Source organism: Aegilops tauschii, chromosome 7 (genome assembly GCF_002575655.3).
Source record: "Aegilops tauschii subsp. strangulata cultivar AL8/78 chromosome 7, Aet v6.0, whole genome shotgun sequence".
In the NCBI taxonomy this organism is placed as follows: domain Eukaryota; kingdom Viridiplantae; phylum Streptophyta; class Magnoliopsida; order Poales; family Poaceae; genus Aegilops; species Aegilops tauschii.
In genome coordinates this window covers 313,625,801-313,648,091 of record NC_053041.3, presented here as the reverse complement: position 1 = coordinate 313,648,091, position 22,291 = coordinate 313,625,801, and the positions used below count along the sequence as shown (strand labels likewise).

General features: G+C 44.9%; 1 protein-coding gene across 1 annotated transcript; it reads right to left on the bottom strand.

Annotated features, from left to right (window-relative positions):
* Positions 1-296: 296 nt before the first annotated feature.
* Positions 297-7,264, bottom strand: LOC109777904 (alpha-soluble NSF attachment protein 2). Its single transcript, XM_020336457.4, has 9 exons — positions 6,951-7,264; positions 4,123-4,172; positions 3,956-4,028; positions 2,964-3,043; positions 2,726-2,877; positions 1,187-1,346; positions 1,060-1,107; positions 833-913; positions 297-635 (listed from the first exon to the last, which is right to left on the bottom strand). Exons 1-9 carry the CDS (start codon positions 7,093-7,095, stop codon positions 555-557), a joined length of 870 nt encoding a protein of 289 aa, XP_020192046.1. The 5' UTR covers positions 7,096-7,264; the 3' UTR covers positions 297-554.
* Between the last annotated feature and the right edge of the window lie 15,027 nt (positions 7,265-22,291).

Genomic DNA, 22,291 nt, shown 5'->3' with positions numbered 1-22,291 from the left:
ATATTGTGTAATTGTATCATCAATAAAGAAGAGTTGAATCATTTTGTTTGTCTCTCGTTGCCTCTCGATTTCTTCTAACATTATTTATGGGCAAACTGTGCTACTGGACACAGGGAAAAAACCGAAGAGGACGTTTGATGGACAGGGTTCCATGTCCGCGGACGGACGGTGAATCTGTTTTGCGGGTTGGAGATGTCCAACAGTACACTCGACTAACCAAACAGTCTACGTTTTTGGTAGATGCCGTTTACATTCCTAGTGTCAGAGATGCATGTGCGTTCCACAGACAGCAATCATTGGAAAATAGCAAAGTCATTAATGAGGGTGAAATACAGAAGGATACCAGCAACAGCGTGCTATGGTATTTTCATTCGGACGGAAAACCAAGTCATGACAAGAACAAATGACACACGACACCCGATATGGTCCTTCAAAATGAAGTTCTATACAACCAAAAGGTGGATCTTCATTATGCCCATTATATGTACCTCCAAGACGAAATAGAGGCATAAATCACACCATGTTGAAGCATGAAAGAATTTTTACAATAAGGCTTAGGTTAGATCATCCTCATCGTCCTCTTGCTTCTTCAGCTCATTCTTTGCCCTCAGCAGCAGTGTCGTTTTCCAAGGATCCTGAACAACAAATGCAGTCACTCCAAATATACACAACTACACACCTTACCATGATATAAGTTGTAGTTTCAGTCAATGAATGGCATATGAGTTGTTTATTTTTTCATGGTTACAGAGAACAAACTTGCAGCATGCCTTTGCCATATAAATGACACACCAATGGGTAAGACGAAAAACCAGAGTACACTACAACATACCAGGCGTGTCATGCCGTCAAATTCCTTGATGGCATCAGTAAATTTGGCAACATCTCCGTCGTCCATTGATGCAGCAAGATCCTACAATAAAAACCCAAAATCCTAGATAACTATCACTATCCTTCATGATAACCAATGGATACAATTTTTATTATTAAAGCCAGGAAATGAAATGATCAAAAGGGACAAGTGTTGCAACGGGAAGGCAAATAAATGTTGTATCATACAGCTAAAAGTTTGTATTCACGAGTTCCTGAGAAAGTCGGATCGATTTCCTGCAAATGGTAAGACAACTTTAGAAATAAAGCAATGGCAGAAAATAACTGGTTGAGATTTCAACAGAGCAATATACACCTGGTATCTCTCCAATGAATTTTGTATAGCAACAGCATCAGCTCTACATAGTTGGCAGATCCCTGCATTAAGGAGGATGCCTCTGACACTATACTTCAGCAGATTGTTGTTAATTGATTGACGAGCAATTTCTTCAAAAATCTCAGTTGCCTTTGGGTACCTAAAACATAGAAATTGGCATGAGATAGCATTGAATGTTGTAGTGACACAGTACGAGTTAAATACATACTCACTCGGGTCTCTATAGAAGCTGTCGTTTGAAAAAAAACACTAGTAATATATTTACAATCTACAAATATTTGTTGGATACTTTAGTCCCAAACAAGCTGAGTTAGGCTAGAGCTGAAACCCATAAGATCTCAAAACCAACTCATGGTTCTGGCACGTGGATAGCTAACTTCCACACGCATATATATATCAACGTGCCACCCCAATTTATCTCCGTTAAATGCATGCCTCGTGATCTGTGCGACCACTATGCTATCGTATTTTCTCTATCGGGATTCAATTAATGAAGCATGCTATCGTATTTTCTCTATCGGGATTCAATTAATGAAGCATGCTAATGATCACACTAATATATTCAAGCAGAGCATGTCAGACTATGGGTATCAAAATCTCAAAATCATTAATACTTAAACCATCTAATTTAACTCAACACAGATGTACAGAAGTGATATAACTTCATAAGTTTCTATACTAATACAAAAAAGTTGGTTCATGAGTAAGACTTAGATTCCCTAAAAAAATTCCCCATGAACTCAAATAAGATCACCCCAAAATGGATCGATGCGTATACACATAATCAACATTGCATTTTGTTACTACTCAGTGAATGAACTCATCTTGGTGCAATTAGACAAATGAAAAATTAATCAATGGCAAACCTAAAGGATGCTACACGGATCTCAGAACATGATCAAACGGAAGCTGGAGTGGTGGTATAGCCCCCAGGTGGCAAAGACATATAGTAATGCTATTCATCACCCAGGGTGCAGAATAAGTCATTTTGCACCCGAGGTTTTCTTATGCCGTTTCATTAAGAATTTAAGTTTGGTATACAAATAGCTATGTTCATATCCATTCACTACGGAAAAAATTGGCATAAGAAAAATAAGATAAGTCACAAAACCACAAAATGTAAATTTTAATGCATGTTTTATGCTATGTTTCTTCGTTTGTAATTTTTAAGTTGCATCAAATATTTTTATAAAGATATACATTTTCTTACATTCTCCTTTGACTTCCGGTGTAAGAACAAATTTGCGGGACGTAAAAAATATATATAGGCACCCCAGAGTATCATAACAGAAGTAAACAAATGAGGATACGAGATAGACTAATGCCCACAACCTAGAAGGCTAGAACAAAAAAGATATGCTCATGAAGCATAAATTTGAGAAGGATGCTAATTCAAGAAGCATAAATTTCTGGGCAGATCTGCAAGACTATTGCAGAAGCTCATGACCTTGAACTCTGAAACCAATTGTTCCAGGTTCTGATTTGTATCGAGCTAACAGCACATGAAAGTAGTCTTACTGTTCCAACTGCGCAGCAATTTCTGCAACTTTCTGCTTAATGGTGTTTGATTGAGATGTCTGTCCTTCACTGTCGAAAAGATCAGCGGCCCTTTCTAGGTAATCTGAAGCCTTCTCCAAATCTTGTTCTTGCTGATAAATCTCACCAATGTCCTGAAAATGCACAAAAATGAGATCTCTCTCCTGTTGAAATAAGTCTTCATGCAATGATAAAGATTGAATTGAAAGGAAAGATTTACCTTGCAGTATCTTGCAGCCATGCTCAATCTACCAATTTCCAGAAAAAGATTAACAGCCTGGTCTAGCGCTTGCGCAGCTTCTGCATAAAATGGAAACATTTGTAGGAGCTAAATGAGAAAGATGGAATAAGAATAAAAGAAATTACAGGGAACATTAAACAGCACACATAATGAATGATATATGCAACAAAAATGAAATTTATATTTCCCTAGTTTCAAATGTTTTCAAGATTCCAATCTTAGAGATGCAATACTTTGGCTCGGTTTGGTATACCAGTGGCTTTGGTTAGTTGGAAGCTCCTTAGGATGGTCGTACCTTTTCATGAGGTGTAAAACTTTTTTCTACTAAAACTAGTAAGATTTCCCTAACTCCAAATTACACAGTTCAGCACACCGATGATATGTTATGTTCAATACTACAAAGCTCTCAAAGACTGTACTCCTTCTAACAAACATTTGCTTTGATGAATTATAAATTCATTGGGAGAAGTTCAAAATATCATATATCAGACGCATATCAGTCAGGCCACCCAAAAAAGGATGTGACTAGGATATCGGTCGATACTACTGGTATATCGGTCTATACACAGTATCAGCAGCCAGCTGATACCACGATATCGTCAAATACAATTAGGACAATGACTGGGACTGGATAAACAGCTAAGTTTGCATAAAATCACTAAGTACTTTATCTCCTTAGCAGTTGGCATGATTCATTCCCTTGTTTATTTTTGTAGTTAATCAAGTTGACTGAGGTTAGATAGAACTTCCTTTCAATGGTTTTGAGAATGGTGGTAACTGGTAGAAGTATAAATAACTGGTCCAAAGCTGATCCAGTTTAATGGAAGAGAGTTGTTATTAAATCAGAAGAAGTGCAGCAAAATTGGATCACGCTGGTTCTGATGACATGAGGTAAGGAAAAAAAGTACAGAATCGAAGAATGTTTAAAGGCGGAGGATATGTATCATGCGGTAAATTGTAGAAAGAAATACCCTGAGGTGAGAATTTTTTGTAGCAGTTTGCAGCTTCCACATAAGCTGAGGCAGCTTCATGCTTACTATCACCCTGTCAAGCATGGCAATAAGCAACATAAGCATCTCACTGAAATTGCACCATTGATCAAGATGACAAAACTGATAACTCAGATAACCAAACCAACCTTCAGATGGCAATTAGCAATCTTGATATACACAGATGCAGCTCGGTTCCCTGCAAACCAAGTTGGTAGCAACATCGATAGAATAAAGGGATGAGTGCTTAGACACTAAGCCATTAAACAAACTCGGAGGCAGTAGTCATACTCCAATGCATAGCATAGTTACTCAATTAGTGATTCGCTGGGTTCATGGTTTGCAAGTTACTACCTCATACGAATCTGGTTCGCTAGGGGGTATACATCTCTGTTTCGCGAATCAGAGCTAAGGTTCGCAAACCCACTATATTTGATTCGACATTCGCCACCAGTATGTATATCGATACATAAATACTCTTTTTTAGTGGAGTATAATACTCAGGAAATAGCAGAGAATATTCTAGCCCACCAACAACCCTAGGGCCTAATCGTGACTCTCATCCAGCTGCCTCACATCCTGCTTACTCCAGCCGCTGCTACTCAACATATGTAGAGTTGCAACTTACCACCGCATCCATGCTTGACTGCAACCTACCACCGCATCCATGCTTGACTGCAACCTACCACCGCATCCATGCTTGACTGCAACTACCCGTTACCTGTGTCCCCTCGGGTAATTACTCTATTACGAGACAGGGATGGGCCAAATGTATTACCCAGCGGATGGGACATGGACGGGGATGGGACAGTGTTACCCGCCTTACCCGTCTAAATCTGACTAGTGGGCACCTTAAACCCTAGCTCCTGCCCATCTAACTGGAAATTTCCAGCTGCCCGAGCAGGCATGCCCAATAAACACCTGAACCCCTAGCAACCGAGCCCAAAGGCCCCCAAAAAACCTAACCTAGCCTAGTCCAAAGTCTAAATTGATATTGTGTAGTGTGCTGCTAGTGCTGGTGCAGGTTTACCCGCGGGGACGGGCTTGGGTTGCCCCTCAGCTCCTCCCAGCAAATCGCCTATTCTTTTCTCCCTGAAGGCGCCTGCAGCTGGGTGACCACAGCGAAGCACGGCAGTACATTGGGCCAAGCAAAGGGCTGAGCTTCAGAGATACACTTGGAAACTGTTTAGTTGGCATCTGGGATTCAACTTTTCTGATTGACAAATCATGGTATGAATCGACACTTCAAGAGCAAATCAGATGCAAACCGGAGGGGTCTCAAACCCCGATCTGGATTCGAAACCCATTCCCCTGAATCCGGTAACTAAGCCCCAATGCTTTCCAGTGACACAACTTAAAGTTGAAGCCAACCATTCCTATATAGACACAAGACAACAGAACTTGCAACCCTAGTCGGAATCTCTACTATTTAAGTGAAGTTTGTACGTCGTTTGTTTTGTCCCCTGCAGTCATTAATGCGGAAACAATCTGGAAACTGAACGCCGAATCAATTTTGAAAACAAGCCATTAATGCAATTTATTAGCTAGACAGTTAATTAGATGTACAGTGAATTAGGTCCGTTTAAGATGTTCTGAATCTAGTTGGAAACCGAGCCATTAATTAATTAGCCAGACAGTTAATTAGGTCTGCTTAAATAGGGATTTTTTCCAGCAGTCTAATACTCCCTCTGATCCATAATAAATCTTGCAGTTTTAAACTAAGGTCCCTTCGACCCATAATAAATGTCGCAGTTTTAAACTAAGGTTGCGACACTTATTATGGATCGGAGGGAGTAATAAAAAGGGGAGCTGCTTCATGGCTCGCCGGCCCTATAATCCCGAATGGAGGGAATAACTTCACCCATTGTTGTTTTTCTCACGTACCGAAGTATGTCAACCGATTTGTCTACGCACTCCCTCCGTCCCATAATGTAAGACGCAGTGTCAGAAAACTTCTTACATTATGGGACGGAGGGAGTACAACGGAATTAGGCTTTCCATCTAAATAATCAATAGATCAGGCAGTAGCAAGTGTTTCTACGCTAGGGCTTCTACGCCACCACCACATCTCCCTCTACTACTTTATGGTCAGCTCCGACGGCTATGCATTAATTGCTCATCAACCACGGACACAGGTGCCTCATCGACCACGGAAACAAAGGTGGCTCCCCCACGATGACACTGTCTGGCGCCCCGGCTGACTGCACAGGCGGCCGTGCTAGGTCGCGCAACAACGCATATTACCCATCAATCAGCAGGCGGCATGACACACTAGCGTCCCCATCCGCTGTTGGCGTGTGACAGAGCATAAGGAGACCTGGGTGGTTGGTTCGAGCGACAACCCCAGGATCGGATCTAAAACCCAACCTCACCTCTCATCTCGCCACCCTTCTACGGGCAGGAGCTGGCAGTCACCAACATCGTCACAGCCACCATGGCCAAGGACAATCTTTCACACGCAACCACTCTTCAATATTGTTTCATCCCGCAGCAACGCACGGTATTTAGCTAGTAAAGGTAGACAACTAAGAACCTGATCTGAACTAGAAAGAGAGCACCAACATATGTATATACATGTGGGATAAGTCCACCAGATCCCGCTCATGGAACCTTATAAAAAGAGTTGGAAATCAAACCAAACCGCACCGCACAATCAATTCAGTAGCCTCCTCAAGCGAAATTATCAAACAGCTCCCTCCCCTCAAACTCGAGATAGGCACAAGAGAATTGGGCGTCGATAATCTAAACACGGTTCACTGACTAACAATAACACCAGATTACGCGGCACAATAATAGATCCACAGCCCAAAAATCTCATTTTAACCCCAGCGGGTCGCCGGCCAGGATCCTGCCCAGATCGACCGGCAGATCTTGCCCGTGTAGAGGGAAGAGAGCGTACGAAATTGGGGGCAAAAGAATCCGCAGATCGGGGACGGCGCGGTAGGAATGGAAAAGAACGGAGGCGTCGTGAACTCACAGTTCTTCGAAAGCTTGAAAAAGTTGGCGGCCTTATCGTATAGGTCGGCGGCGTCCTCGTACTTGGAGCCGAAGAGCCCCCAGCCGGAGAGCTTCTTATCCGCCTTCCTCTCCGTGTCGTCACCGCGCGCCTCGTGGTCCCCCATCGCTGCCGACGGGCCGCTGCTCCGATCGCTTGTGCCGGCGGCGAAGCGACCAAGATTTGTTGCGGGGGAGGAGCAGAAAACGAAGGGAGAGGAGGAAGGGGATCGGAAACGCAGCACGCGACCCCGCAAACAAAAAAAGGAAACGCGGCACGCGGGCCTGTAGTGGGCTGGCCTGGAGCCGCGAGGGGGCGGTTTACTTCGGGGTTTTTTTCATTGTCTCAAAAAAACTTCGGTTTTTTCAAGCGGGTTTTCTAGCTCGGCCATTGAACCTAGTGTGCCCGACGTGTGGCCACCGACGGGGAAGATGCATATCTCTACTACTGCTACGAGAGCAAACATGAATTTTTTTATGAACACACCGCGAAGTATACACAAATAAATCACGACCGTCCGATCTATAAAGCTAAATCACATCCAACTGCCCACGTTACATCGGTGAGTTTAATGGTTGAGATGAAATATTCTGCCAGTAGACCTGCCCTTGCACATCATGCAACACAACCCAACACCCAACAACACCCAACGATCGCTACATCCCACGAGCAAATTTGGAGCGGTTTCTTCTTTTCCTTGATGGTGGTTAACTGATAACCCCGCATGCAAGGAAATCAATTAAAGCATGATACATTAACGGAGCTATGCAGGCAGCCCTTTAGCTCAAACATTGCACAGATTTGTTTTAAAACCCGATGGCACCTTCCACCTGGGGTCCTGGGGCGTGGCCGCTTCCGATCATCGGCAAGCTCCTCAACGTCGTAGGCAAGCTGCCGCACGGATCCCTAGGATGCCTCGTCGAACGGTACGACCCGCTGATGATGCACCGGCTGGGCACGGTCGTCGTGAACGTCGCCATCTCCGCGGCCACTGCACGGGATGGATGCCGAACACCTGCTGTCGTCCATGCGGCTTCACGGGGACGTGTTGCAGCGGCAGCTACGGCACGCTGTCCTCGGCATGCTCCACGGCGTCCGGCCTACCCGTGTGATGACCCATAAGTATATAGGATCAATTGTAGTCTTTTCAATAAGTAAGAGTGTCGAACCCAACAAGGAGCAGAAGGAAATGACAAGTGGTTTTCAGCAAGATAATGTCTGCAAAGCGCTGAAATTGTAAGTAACAGAGTAGTTTGATAGCAAGATAATTTGTAACGAGCAAGTAACGGTAATAGTAATAAAAGTGCAGCAAGGTAGCCCAATGCTTTTGAGGCAAAGGACATGCCAAAACGGTCTCTTATAATAAGCAAAGCGTTCTTGAGGTTACACGGGGATTTCATCTAGTCACTTTCATCATGTTGGTTCGATTTGTGTTCGCTACTTTGATAATTTGATATGTGGGTGGACCGGTGCTTATGTGTTGTTCTTACTTGAACAAACCTCCTACTTATGATTAACCCCCTCCCAAGCATCCGCAACTACGAGAAAAGTATTAAAAATAAATTCTAACCATAGCATTGAACTTTTGGATTCAATCGGTCCCTTACGGAATAGTGCATAAACTAGGGTTTAAGCTTCTGTCACTCTCGCAACCCATCATCTAATAACTACTCCATAATCCATTCCCTTAGGCCCAACTATGGTGAAGTGTCATGTAGTCGACGTTCACATGACACCACTAAGGAAATCATAACATACATACCACTACTGCAAGATGGTCCAAACACGACAGTCGAATCAGAGACCCTTCGACGAAACTGTGTGCGATGCAATAATCACAAATGGTGGTGTAAAACCCGTCAAAAAAAGTGCAAAACATTTTGCGTGTGCGGCGACATCAAACACGGTTCATATCAGATTTGCGTGTGCGATGAGTGGCAAACGGTTAATCCAGAAGAACTGTTTGCGATGATGCAGAACAACAGAAACGGGCAGCCAGATGAGGGTGTGTGCGATATACGACATATAGTTCACTAGGATGAACTGTGTGTGATTAGGCAACACAATGGAAACGGTTCAACTGAACAAGATGTGTGTGATACGCGGCAAACAGGTCCCTAATCAGAAATGTGTGCGAAGACCAATAATAACACAGACGATTGCTGCTAATAAGCCGTGTGATTTGCTCTGTCTATAGAAGAATAACATGTATGTGTGTGTGTATATATATATAACTGAAATAAACATCCAATTACATAAGTGACTATACAGATCATTCGCACACACCTCAATAAATTGCATGCATTCTAAAGTAGGAGAAACGATCATCTGGTCATCTACTTCTTGTGACGCTCCCGCCACTGCTCTGTGGCTCGATCCCTCGTCTGGGGCAGGAACAAGACACTTCCTCATGTCAACGATCCGCCTGTACATCTCGTAGCTTGTGTACGCGTCCTTGGCCGCGTACTTGACATGTTGTTCATCCAGTCTCTCATGCCAAACACTGTGCCAGGCGATCTTGTCCTTCTTGCTCTCATCCTTCATCTTCATGTAGTAGGGGTCGATGATGACCGAGGCGAGGTCAATCAGGGAGTTCAGTTTGTTGTTACTGCCCCAGACCTTGTAGTGGTGCTGGATGTTGACAAGATTCGGGCATTTCAAGCCCGAAACCTTAAGCGCTTTTAGATCGTTGGTGCTGTCCACCATAGCGAAACTGTAGTCGGAGCTGTTGATAAACCTGGAGAAACGCTCACAAGGTCTTGTGGCTATGTGGTAGTGGTAGACGAGGACGTCATGTCGCACGCACAACTGGGCAACGGCAACCTTCTGATCGTGCCCGGTACGACCGATGGTGTACTCGAGGTCGAACCCGATCACTTGGTACTTGTCCTCGGCAAGGAACTGCTCCATAGTTTGGATGGAGCTCTCCACCGAGACCGGATCGTTCGCGTACACCACCGAGAGGGCCTTCCCCCTCACGTGGGTGTCCACGACATGATGTGTGGTGAACTGCCCGCCGTTGTCGTCGGCGGCCGCTGGGAGCGCCATTGGAGCCACGGGGAGCGTCATTGGAACCGCTGGATGTCGTCTCTGTATGTGTCGTCATGGGTGTGCTTATTGTGTCGTGTGACGCGAGAGATGAAGGTAAATGGCCGCAGGGATAAATGGGGGCTGAGCGGCCTAGATTCTCTGCGCGTCCGCATGGCAATTTTTGCAGCGGGTAACTGCATCGTCGCGCCGCGCCCGACGCAACTGCATGCACACGAACGTGTGTGATCGTGTGCCGGCCCCAAACACTAGCAGCACGCGTGGAGGGACGAGGGCAGAGCACCCGGAGGGATGCGAGAGCAGAGCGCGCGCGGCGGGACACGAGCAGAACGCGCCGCGGCCGCCTCAACCGCAAGCAACCACACGCATAGAGCAGTTGAACACGCAGGAAATGGTCGCCTACAAGACGACCGACAGTTGTGTCGCTGCGTACAGAGCAGCCGTGTGCTACTACCTCCGTCTTGGTCTATAGTCCCCTTTATATTCTGTGCCATACTTTGCCCTTAAATTTAACCAACAAAATGTTAATGCATGTTATAAAAATTATATAATTGGAAATTATGTTCAAATACGAATCTAACTATATAAACTTTCGCGACATGCATTCGTATTTTATTAGTTAAATCTTACTTATAAATCAGGACGGGCGTATAGTAGGTAATTAAATCGCAAACTTTTTTTGTATTAACCATTTGTGTATGTGGCCTTTCGTCCTCCTCTCGCACGTCTTGTCACCCCGCTACCGCAGACAGCTTACAGCGCAAGCTTGCGCAGCGCGCGGGGGCGTTCTTTTGGCCAAACGGTGGCTCGAAGTGGCGCCAATGAATCGTTGGTGAGCCCGTTCCAGTGCAACCTCGCAGGTTCCCGCGCAAGCTTCCGGCCCCACTCGGTGAAATCCCCCAAAATCCCAATGCTTACCGGCCTGCTATATAAACCCTCACGGCCGGCGAGTCCTGCGTCGCATTTTCCTTTTCCTCCCTGTAGCTTATCTCGTCTGCTTCTCCCACAATCGCCAATGGCACCGGTCCGCCGTCGTCGCTTAGCCACTCCGCCGTCATCAGAGGACAGCTCTAGCTGGGAGGCTACACCGCGGCGGCGGCGCAGTCCCCGGTGTAGTGTAGTGCGTGTGGCTGTAACGCCCGGATAATTATGCTACAGTGAACCTCTGCTAATGATGCCATGTCACCTCTGTTACTGTTGCTAATCTCGCGTTAGTTCAAAATCGATTCAAATTCAAATTTAAATTATAGTCGAATGGTGAAAGTTTTCAAACATTAAAACTAAAATGTTCGGAATGTGACATAATTAAATATACTAAATTAGGTACAACTTTTGTATTTTTCCAAGACTAAAATATTTAGGAAATGAGAGAAAACAGTTAAGGAAATATAAATAAAAAGAAAAAGGCAAAACAGAAAATAAATAAAAGGAAAAGGGAAGCCCCCCCACTGGGCCAATCGGCCCAGCAGGCAGCCAGGCTGATGAGGACATCAATACCATTGTTACACCCACAACCCCTATTGCTATACATACTGGACCAATTACTAGAGCTCGCGCACGCCAATTGAATTATCAGGTACTTTCGTTTCTTGGTAACGATTCTAATGTTTATGAGAATATGACGCTGCCTAAATTGGATACATTTGTTTTGCTTACAAATGAAGGGCCTAGCTTGGACAAGAAAGATGAACCTTGGAGCAAGTTCAAGCATGGAGATGATGGCATGCGCAAGGGGAACAAGAACGGAGTTACGAGTGATTATTCCAGGACTTTGAAACCACCATAATGAGTGCATGAAGCCTTGGGCGAAATATACAAGATGCCACTTCATAAATTTCGTCCAGAGGCTATTCTAGGTGCTACGTCACCTTATTTTTGGGCCAGGCCCATGTAATTTCGAAGGCAGTTTTTAGAGTCCGTATGTGTGGGGAAACAAGAGTTAGGGTTGGTTTCGGACCCCTCCTCCAAGGGCCACGAAATTCCCCCCTCTCTCCTCCATATATACAGCCCTTAGGGCATCGTTTAGACTTTGGGTTTTGTTTAGATTAGAAGTTTGCCATAGCTACAACTTCGCGTACTTCGTTTGTGTTCAACGACCAGACAAAGGCGTCACAGAGCCCCACCTTCATTACTAAAGCTTTCCTCTTTTATTCGCAATATCTAGATTGCAATCTCAGTTTCTTGCTTGTTCTTCGTTTGCTCGCAGGAAATAGACTCTCGTGATCAGGTTGATCATGCTCCTGCGTGGTCAATAACCCCTCGGAAGTTGGTTTAGCGATTGCTAAGGCGCGACGTCTTCGCATGTTCGTAGTCGGATCGTCAAAGTCGACACCCACAGAAAACGATTGCTATCTCATCGAAACATCGGGACACCTTCGCCTCTATCAAGTGGTATCAGATTTTCAAGTTGCTCAGTGAGATTTTACAGTTTTTCGTAGTTTAGATCGAGTCTGTTCTTCATACCTACAGTCCATGAAAAAGCCACAAAAAAATTAGGGTTAGTTCATCATATCCAAACCAATCTGAGCCTTTGCATAATCTTTTTGTATTTGCTTTGTTGAATTTGCGGTTGCATCATCGTGTCTAGTTGCTGGTCTTAGCGTCTAGTCTTTTAGAGTTTCGAGTTCTGTTCACGGGTATTCACGCCGCCGCTGCACCATCATCATCCGCTGCCATATACCACCACACCAGATTCATCTTCCGCTGACATATACCACCACCACACCAGACACATCGCCGCCGCCAAATACCACCATATATCCGCCACAAATCCGAGTCCATATATACAACGCCACCAATCCGAGTCCACATATACCACCGCTTGTCCATCACCAATCCGAGCCCACATATACCACATGTACCACCGCCTGTCCATCACCAATCCGCACATATACCACCGCCTGTCCATCACCAATCCGAGTTCTTTTCATATTAGGTTTGTTTTCGAGATCCATCTAGTTTTCGTTTTGTGTTTCCTTGCCTGAGTAGGTCTCGGGGAAAAAAAGTCTGGAGACCCCCGGGCGGTTTTTAGGCCAAAATTTCGGCAACCGAAAATATTTTTTCCCTATCCTATTTTTAGACTTTTCTGAGTCTTTTGAGACACTCGCCATCATAGTGATTTTTTGTCGCACTTTTTCGTTGTCGCTGCCCTTATTTTCGAAAAAAATAGTCAAAAAAATTTCGTGCCCATCCTGTCAGTCTGACCTGGGAAGAGTTTTGAGACACTCGCCATTATAGTGATTTTTCACAAAAAAAAGAGGAGCGCAAAAAAAACAGAGCGATTTTTTTCCAAAGTGTGCTTTTCCCTTGTTTACGTGCAGCGCCGTGATTTTGTTAGTGTTCTAGGCTCGCGTCTCTAGCACGGTCTAGCCTAGGACCAACACAGTATCGTTGTTGAGCATTTATTCAACTTTGCATCTCTAAATTGATTATTGCTAATCTTTTTGCTACCATATTATAAGCCTTCCTAGCTCCACATAATCTACGTCGTGCGTTTGATTCTCCCTGATAATCGCTCTATCCAAGCTTTGAGAGTTTTGACTACAACGGTTGCCGATCACCGCCTGCTGGGTAAGAACTGGTGAGAATTTGAGTTTTGCTTGACGGATTTGTGACAGCCACCACCACCACCACTTGTTAGTGGTCTGTAGGATCATATTCTTGTGTGTTTCTATTGCTGCTAACCATGGCAGGATCACAAGCCGACGAGATTGATTGGGAGAACATGACGAACAAGGAGTTGCATGATAAATTTTAGCAAATGATGAGTGGCCAGGTGGGAGATGTGCTAAACAGATTTGAAGAGGCCATGGAGAAGATAGATGGAATGGAGAAGTCGTTCGAGACAAAGCTGGATAACAAGTTTAATGAATTGCTCACGCGTCTTCCCCCACCACCACCGGTTGGACCTATCGCACACCTACAATGACAACAACAACGGCCCCTTCCGAATCAGTTCGGACGAGCGAAGCGTGTTCCTATTGTGGATGGTCAAACTTCTGGAGCTGTTGTACCTATTGTTGATGCTTCTTTGGCTCCTGCTACTACTGCTGCTGGTGCCGAGGAGGATGACGATTATGCGGGCGATTACGAGGATGAGGTTGATCAAAATCAGAACTACGTGCAACCACCAGCACCAGGTCGTCCACATGCATATAATTGCAACGGTGGGGCTGCACCACCAGCTCAGGTACAAGATCCCGACCATCTCCCTAAACTAAAATTGAATATTCCACCTTTTGAGGGTAGATATATTCCTGATATATATCTTACTTGGGAGTTAGAAACTGAACAACGTTTTACATGTTTACAATGCCCCGAGGAGAGACATGTTGCTGTTGCACTTTGTGCTTTCACTAGTTTTGCTTGTGTGTGGTGGTCTGAACATAGTAGATTATATCCAAATAATAGTCCTACTACTTGGGCTGCTTTGAAAACTGCTATGCATACTCGTTGGGTTCCACCATATTATCAACGTGAATTACTTCAAAAATTGCAGCGTTTAAGACAAGGAAAAAATTATGTAGAGGAATATTATCAGGAATTACAAACTGGCATGATTAGATGTGGTATTGTTGAGGATAATGAAGCTATGCTTGCACGTTTTATGGGTGGATTAAATAGAGAGATTCAGACCATTCTAGAGTATAAGGAGTATAATAATATCACTCGTTTATTCCATCTTGCTTGTAAAGCTGAACGTGAAGTGCAGGATCGACAGGCATTGGCGCGAACTAACTTTTCTGCAGGTCGACCTTCATCATGGATACCACGTGCATCCTCTACTTCCACTGCACCATCACCTCCATCAGGTGCCATCTCCAGCCGTGATACTAGAAAGCAGGCACAACCACCACTATCTGCCAAGAGCACACCTGCTGGGCCTGCACAGAGCTCTTCTTCTTCCATGGCATCAACATGGCACACAAGTGATATTATTTGTCGTCGTTGTAAGGGAAGAGGACGTTATGCGAGAGAATGCAAATCTCAGCGTGTGATGATTGCTACTGAGGATGGTGGGTATGAGTCTGCTAGTGACTATGATGAGGAGACTTTGCTCTTATTACACGTGAAGAACACGGTGGAGATGATTCTGATCATGAGACGCAATGCATGGCTCCTGAAGACGCTGACAGGTATGAATGTTTAGTTGCTCAACGTGTTTTGAGTGTGCAGGTCACACAAGCTGAGCAACACCCATGAATGCATGTTATCCATCTCCTTATAAATAGGGACAGGGGTCCTTTTCATTCTCCCCCCTTGCCTTCTCGTCTTCATCCTCTTCTCCGCAACGCCACGCACGCGCTCAAGCTCCGCCGTCGTCGACCTCGTCAACTTCCTCAACCCCGACTGCTGCATCAACCTGAACGAACCAGAGCATCGCGGCATACCTCCACTGTCCAGCAACATCCGTAAGCACTTCTTCCTCGTAGCAGATCTTCATTAGGGTTAGTCCTAGTTCATTGGAGTTCCCCTCTGTTCTTCTTTGCTCTTCTCTAGATCGCACGGTTGAATCTGAAGAATGTTATCGAAAATGTGCGGTAGTAGCATAGCATCCCTTTGTCCAACTGCAATATGTACTTTTTCTGTATTAGATCCATCCGAACACATGCATTTTTCCACTACCTTCATCTTAGGTATAAAATTTATTTTATTTTCCAAACTGTTGTAGATCCAAAATCGTAGCGTTGACCTGTGGAATCTGCTTGTCCACTACTTAGCAAATCCTCACTTGTAGATCTGAAGCATAGCAACTGTTTGGGTGGTTTAACCAATAAAACATAACCCGCCAGGTACCATTAGTCCCCTTTTTAAGCCGCCAATATGAATATCCGCGTACTTCAGTGTTCATCTTCCGGCTTAACGCGTTGGCCGTTTGTAACGCTTTTCTTTTGAATCAATGGTTCGGCTTAGCAGCTTAATCTTAAACCGGCAATATTTATTTCTTTTAGGCCTTCAGCCTCAAAATGCCTAAGACTGTCACTGCATGCAACTGGGTCGTTTCCCGGGTCACAGAGGAGGAATTGAACGAATATGTTCAAACAGGCGTCCTGGCCAAAAAAGATGTAACGCCCTGAGACCGATGCTCCAGATGTGTTCCATTTATTTTAGTTGTTGCCATGTGTTTATTGTGTTGTTGCATTATCATAATTGTTTTGCATATTTCATTCCTATATGTTTGTTTCCATGTTCATGATGAGTGTCATTGTCATATTTTTCTTCTTATATCATGTTCATTTAATTATATTTTGCCATCTTTGTTGTTGCCATGATCATCTTGCTTTCGTTATATGCTTCATGATATGATATTGCATTTGTTATTGTTGTTGCATTTGCATCATGATCATCATTGTAGTGTGCATATTTGTTGTGTGTTTGTCATCTTTGTGAACTCCTTCTCCTCATCTTCTTTGCTGTTCCATCTTGCCCTTCCATCTAAACCATCATCAAGTGCAACACCCATGACTAGCTTCTTCCTTTCAATTCTCACACATTTATTGCAAGTGGCATTTTCCTGTCCCGGTAAAATGTTCACTTATTTTCTGTAAATCTTACACCATGCCTGCACCCTCTCTGCCAAATTTCAGATCCTTTGGAGTTGGTTTGGTTGGGTTCAACAATGGCTCAAGTTTGAATTTAATTCAAACTTGAACTATTTTTCTTCCTCTAAAAATGCCCAAACCAATTTATTCAATCAGTGCTAAATTTCAGGATCTCATATTAATTCCCTTTTACCTACTTCCCTCTCCCATCCCCCCTGTGCATTTATGCTCCTTTATGTCTGTGTGATGGACTAAAGGAAAAGAAAGAGTAGCAGCTCAGCGCAGCAGAGAGCAGCCTAGCAGCGGCCCATCATCAGGGCACCCGCTGCAGCCCACCACGCACAGCCAGCCTGATGTGGGGTAGAACCGTAGTGGCCCGATCTTTCACGATTGGAGCGGATCCCACGAAGAACACGGGGAGAAAACACAAGGAGGAACACGTGAGAAATCACTCAAACCAACAAGAACGATCACACATGTGCTAGATCCTCGGAACACAAAGAGATACACGATACAAATCCAACAAAGGACGATACATAGGGTAACCGGTTCTTCTCCGTGAGGAGGTCTTGATGGGGCCACCCAAGAGGGGGTCTTGAATCCAAGGTGGATCTTCTCTGTAGAGGCGCGCGGTCTCTCTCGTGGAGTAGATCCGTTATGGATGAGCAAAGCTCTATCTCACATATGAGCTAAACCAATGTTAACCTTCAAATGGAGGAGGGGCAGGAGTATATATAGTCTAAGCCACGAAGGGGTAAGTGAGGGGCGAAGGGGTACATGGGCCTTGGCCCAAGTCACGCGCATAGGCATGGTCAGGATGATCCGGATGGTGGCCCGGATGATTCGGGAGTCAGGGGTCCGGATGATCCGGGTGGCCGTCCGGATGATCCGGCTTCGTCGAGCATGCTTCGGGTGTCTTCAGGCACGTTAGCCGGATCGTCCGGGTGGTCGTTCGGATCGTCCGGCTGGGGGTCCGGATGATCCGGGCAAGTCATGTCTTGTCCGTTCTTCTTATTCCTTCTCCTCTTCCATGCTTGGCCTTGGTCCTTTGATTCTCCATGGTCATCTCGGATGTACCTGGGTATATGCAAGGTCCATGCATGAGGTAGTAGCCATGTCTCATATGTGGAAAGTGACGGTTCGAAGAGGAGTGAGTTCACCTTGTGTCCAATGGTGTATGGTCGAGGTCTCATCGTATGTCCTCTTGGGGCTTGGGGAGTAGTCGAAGTGTACATGGGGATGATCGTAGGATGCACCGCATCATCTCCCCCCCTTGGGAAAGATCCGACCTCGGATCGTGATCCTCATCACCATGAAAACGGTTGTGGTGGACGGACTTGTAGTTGGACGGCGTTGAAGACATTGTGCAATCCAAGTACTCCAAGGTGTCGCCGTAGTGGTATACATGCAAAAAGAGCAAACACAAACAACACTTGGAAATATAATGGTTAGCGCACACAAAGTGTCCATCATGTAAGAATGAGTCCGTGCGGCAAGATTGTTCGTGACAAAGCGCATGAAGCTTATCAAGATGATATAGAATGATATGGAAAGCGTTCATGGGGGCAAGAGTATTCATTGTGCACACAAATGTGTTGTGAATATGATCAATGCTACCACGGTGCAAAATGATGTCATAGTGAGACGGTTTATCAATAGCATGAATATGGCAATGGATGCTCAATATGAATAAGTTATCATGCAATTGATGGTAGGCAATATGACCATGATGTATGAATATGGCATCAAGAAAGATCACAACAAATTTGCTAAGAAAGTTCACAAGCTCATATATCATGGATGACATGGTAATACAAGATGCAACAAGGCAATCATAATGGGAGTCAATCCATGCATAAGATGCAAATTTGTTATGTGTGGTGTTGTACCAAAGCTCAATGTTGTGGCACTCCTCAACTTGAAGGTCCATAGGGTCCATCTCCAATGTCGGTCCTCCCTCCAATATGTGTATCTTGTAGAGAAGAAGAAGGAAACAACAATGAAAGAATGACCAATCCAATATGCGTATGTGAGGATGTCTCAAAGGGAAGGAGTTCACCTTATGAATGATCCCGAAGATGTTGGAGTTGCACGTCATGTACGCCTTCACATAACCAATATGTCTCGTGATAGTGGTGCCTTGTGATTCCTTCAAAACGAAAGAACATGACAAACACTCGGAAAAATAAATGAGGTTAGCGTGAAAGCAAAACCTATCATTCGTGTGGTGAAATACCCAACAAGTGTTCTCATCATTCTTGACATAAGAAAGGACAAGGTGTGGCATGGTATGAAAGCATATGATGCGACTACAACCAAATACATTAGGCTCTATGAAACAAGCAAGCTTCACAAGTAATATGCCCAAGTCTCCAAGATAGATAAGCATAGCATGGGTGCGCTCACTATAATGGCATATGAGAGGTGCAACTAATGGAGACAAGAGACAATGATAAAGATATATCACATGAGAGGCATGAATATATATGTCATCAACCCAAGAAAGCGAGTAAGAATGGAACATGGGTGATGCGACAAAGCAAGCAATCATAGTGATCAAGTAGGGCAAGCTAGTAGTGCGAAGATGCAACATACTAGATGGAATCATGGCAATCATGTCGTGTGTGCAAATAGTGAGCATATATGATGCACATGACATATCACAAGCATGAAAACAAGATATGAGAAATGTATCATCATTGTATTGGCAAGAGGTCATATGGAAATAGCAAATGGAACATCATGGCTCTCCCAACACAAGAGTCAACAATAGCATGAGGCACATCGTAAACATGGCAATAAGAACAAGGATCTCCACCAAGCATGCAAATACACATACGAGTAGTAAAATGGTGAATCATGGGTAGATGCAAGCAAGGGTCACAATTGCATGGCAAAGGCATAGAAGCAAGCATAACGTGCAAAGTGAACATGGTAAAATGGGCATAATGTGACAAGTGATATATAGCCCATAGCCGTGTGGGACCCAAGTAAAAGGAATGCGCGAAGTCGGTACGCAAATAGAACGGTGGTAAGGATAGTTCACGGGATCCCAAGTCATCTTTGCTCTCAAGAGCTCGTTTCGTCAACTCTTGGGATTGAGAGGTTGACGAGTATACCTGAGTACCTACACAAAACAAAGGCAAAAGGAAAAGTGTGTGTGCGTGGTATATGTACACATCATCCATCATGATGCGCACGTGCATGTGTTGGTTAGCACAAAATATACAATGCTCAAATAAATGAGATGCGTGGTATAGAAACATGTCATCCATCATGAGAGGTTTGTTATTATGTATGGCATAATGGAGACTCAAATTATGTAATGCATCACGAGAAATATGTAGAGCATTGTTATTCATGGAATGCATATGGTGTACGCAAGTATGGGAATCATGCAAAGTATGTAATGCATCAAAATCTCCTAATATGTATGAGGAAACTATGGGGGTCTCCTCATGAGCATTTGTAGAAACATCACATGGAGAATATTGACAACATCCAAAACAAAGCATATTTGGAACAATGTGATCATGGCATGGCATAGTAGATGAATTGCGCAAATCATGTAAAGGGGCATGGCAATATCATCACAAGAGAAGCAAAAGCCAATGACCATCATCTCGTCATCTATCCCATAAGTGCAAATGGGGTTTACTTTAATGGGGCATGCATAGTTACTATGTTGAGATTGAAATGAAGCAATATGGGAGATCTCACTCATAGCATATGACAAGTTTAATGGGTTGTCAAACATGATGTGACCAAAAGAATTTTCACAAGATATCCTATGGAGCATAGCATCACAACTAGGCAACTCAACATGCTCATCATCATATTCATCATAAATTGGTAAGTCATGATATGAGGAATTCACACTAGCATGAAGCATGGGAATAGGTGGATCAACATCATGTAAGCAATCATTGGTGAGATAGTCCACTAGTGGGACAAGAGAAGCACCATCACCTATGTTACCTTTGGAGCATCGCTCATGTGTTGTAGGTGAGGTGTCGAAGACCAAGTCGTGGTCAACTTCATCTTGATAGAACCATGTGGGGGGTGCATCATTATTCACCATGGCCATCGTCGTCTCCATTGGAGGTATGGACTCGTCGAGGATCGGCATGTCGTCATGTAGGAGGCCTAGAACCAAAGAATAAAACACACTCGGAGTAGAGGGTAAGTCGTTAGAAATCATATTGGCCTCACATGCCATGCCAACTACCTTACTCACTAGGTGTTGTGGCATGCTCCCATGTGTGGGGCTAGTGGTGGTCACACTCATCCTCTCATAGGAAATGCACTCAATTTCACATATGGTGGAGTCACTCATATCACTCATGGTGGGGTGGCTCTCCTCACATGGGAATTGGGGCATCTCTTCATATGTGGGTGTCGGAGAGATGTTGGTGCAAATGTCTCCATGCTCAACTCCTATCGCCGCCTTGGTTGAAGGGATAGTCCCATGCTCAACCTTCTTGTCGCCGTCTTGTTGTTGGAGGCCCATATGATGTGGTACCTCGTAGCTCGTCTCCATGACCGAAGGGAATTTCCCATGCTCGGCCATCTTTCTTGAGGGGCTTCCGAAGATGGAAGTGTCGCCCTCGCTCGTAGTTGGTCGCCTTGGACTTGATGAAGTCGATGTAGGCGAACTCATGGGAAGTAGGCGAAGATGCCGTACGTCCAAAGGCGAAGATGCCTTGAGAACACTTGGCGAAGATGCCGAAGTGGTTGGTGTAGCCGTAGCTTCGTCTTGGTGGTGCTCGTCTCGCGGTCTTCTCTTGTGCTCATGAAGTTTGGCGGTAGCTTGATGTAGAGCTTGTTGGGACTTGTATGTTTGTGCTTGTGGAGCATCTTCATATTGATGGTGTCGTTGTCGTACTTGAGCTCGTAGTAGATGTCGTTTGTCGTCGCCGTGCACATGATGCTTGGAGTTTACTTGCCCTTCGTGACGATCTAGATCACGAATGTGATAGTGGTCGCCATGTAGATGTGGACGTGGACGAATTGCGCTTGCATCGTATGGGCGCTCCGAAGATGATCGACTTGGTCGCCGTCACCTTCAAGATGATGAAGGGGAAGTAGACTTGATCAAGGCTCGAATCTCCTCCATCCTTGCATCTTGCTCCTCCTTTTGGGCGGAAAGTTTGTTGTCGAAGTAGCCCCTTCTCCTTGCTTCGGAATGTCGTAAGTCGGTAGTGATGTTGTCGATGACTTGCATTGCTCGTTGTAGTCCGAAGTGGGGAGTTTTGTTGTTGTAGTTGTACGCGCCATCGTTGTTGTGGAAGACCGGAGATGAAATGCCTTGCCTATCCATGTCGGGGGAAATCGACACCTATGGAATCACTGGGATCCCTTCTATGGTTGGCGGGTGCGGGGTTGTGCAAAGAGCGGGTCTGACAGGAAGCACACGGATCGTTTACCCAGGTTCGGGCCGCGAAGATGCGTAATACCCTAGTCCTGCTTTGGTGGATGTATTAGAGTGTTCTTGTGTTCTTGAGCTAGCTACGGGGTGTGACTTGCCCAAAAGATCCGAATCCTTCTCCTGGGCGCCTCAGGCCTCCTTTTATTGGCAAAAGGGGTCGCCACAGTGGCACACAGGAGGTGGAAAGGTGTACAGTGGATGAGTCTATCCTCTGGCACCGTCGGACAAACGCATTTAATGCGCTGTCGACGTGTCCCTCTCACTTTATCGGGGACGGCAAGGAAGCACGTCCCAGCCGTCGCCGC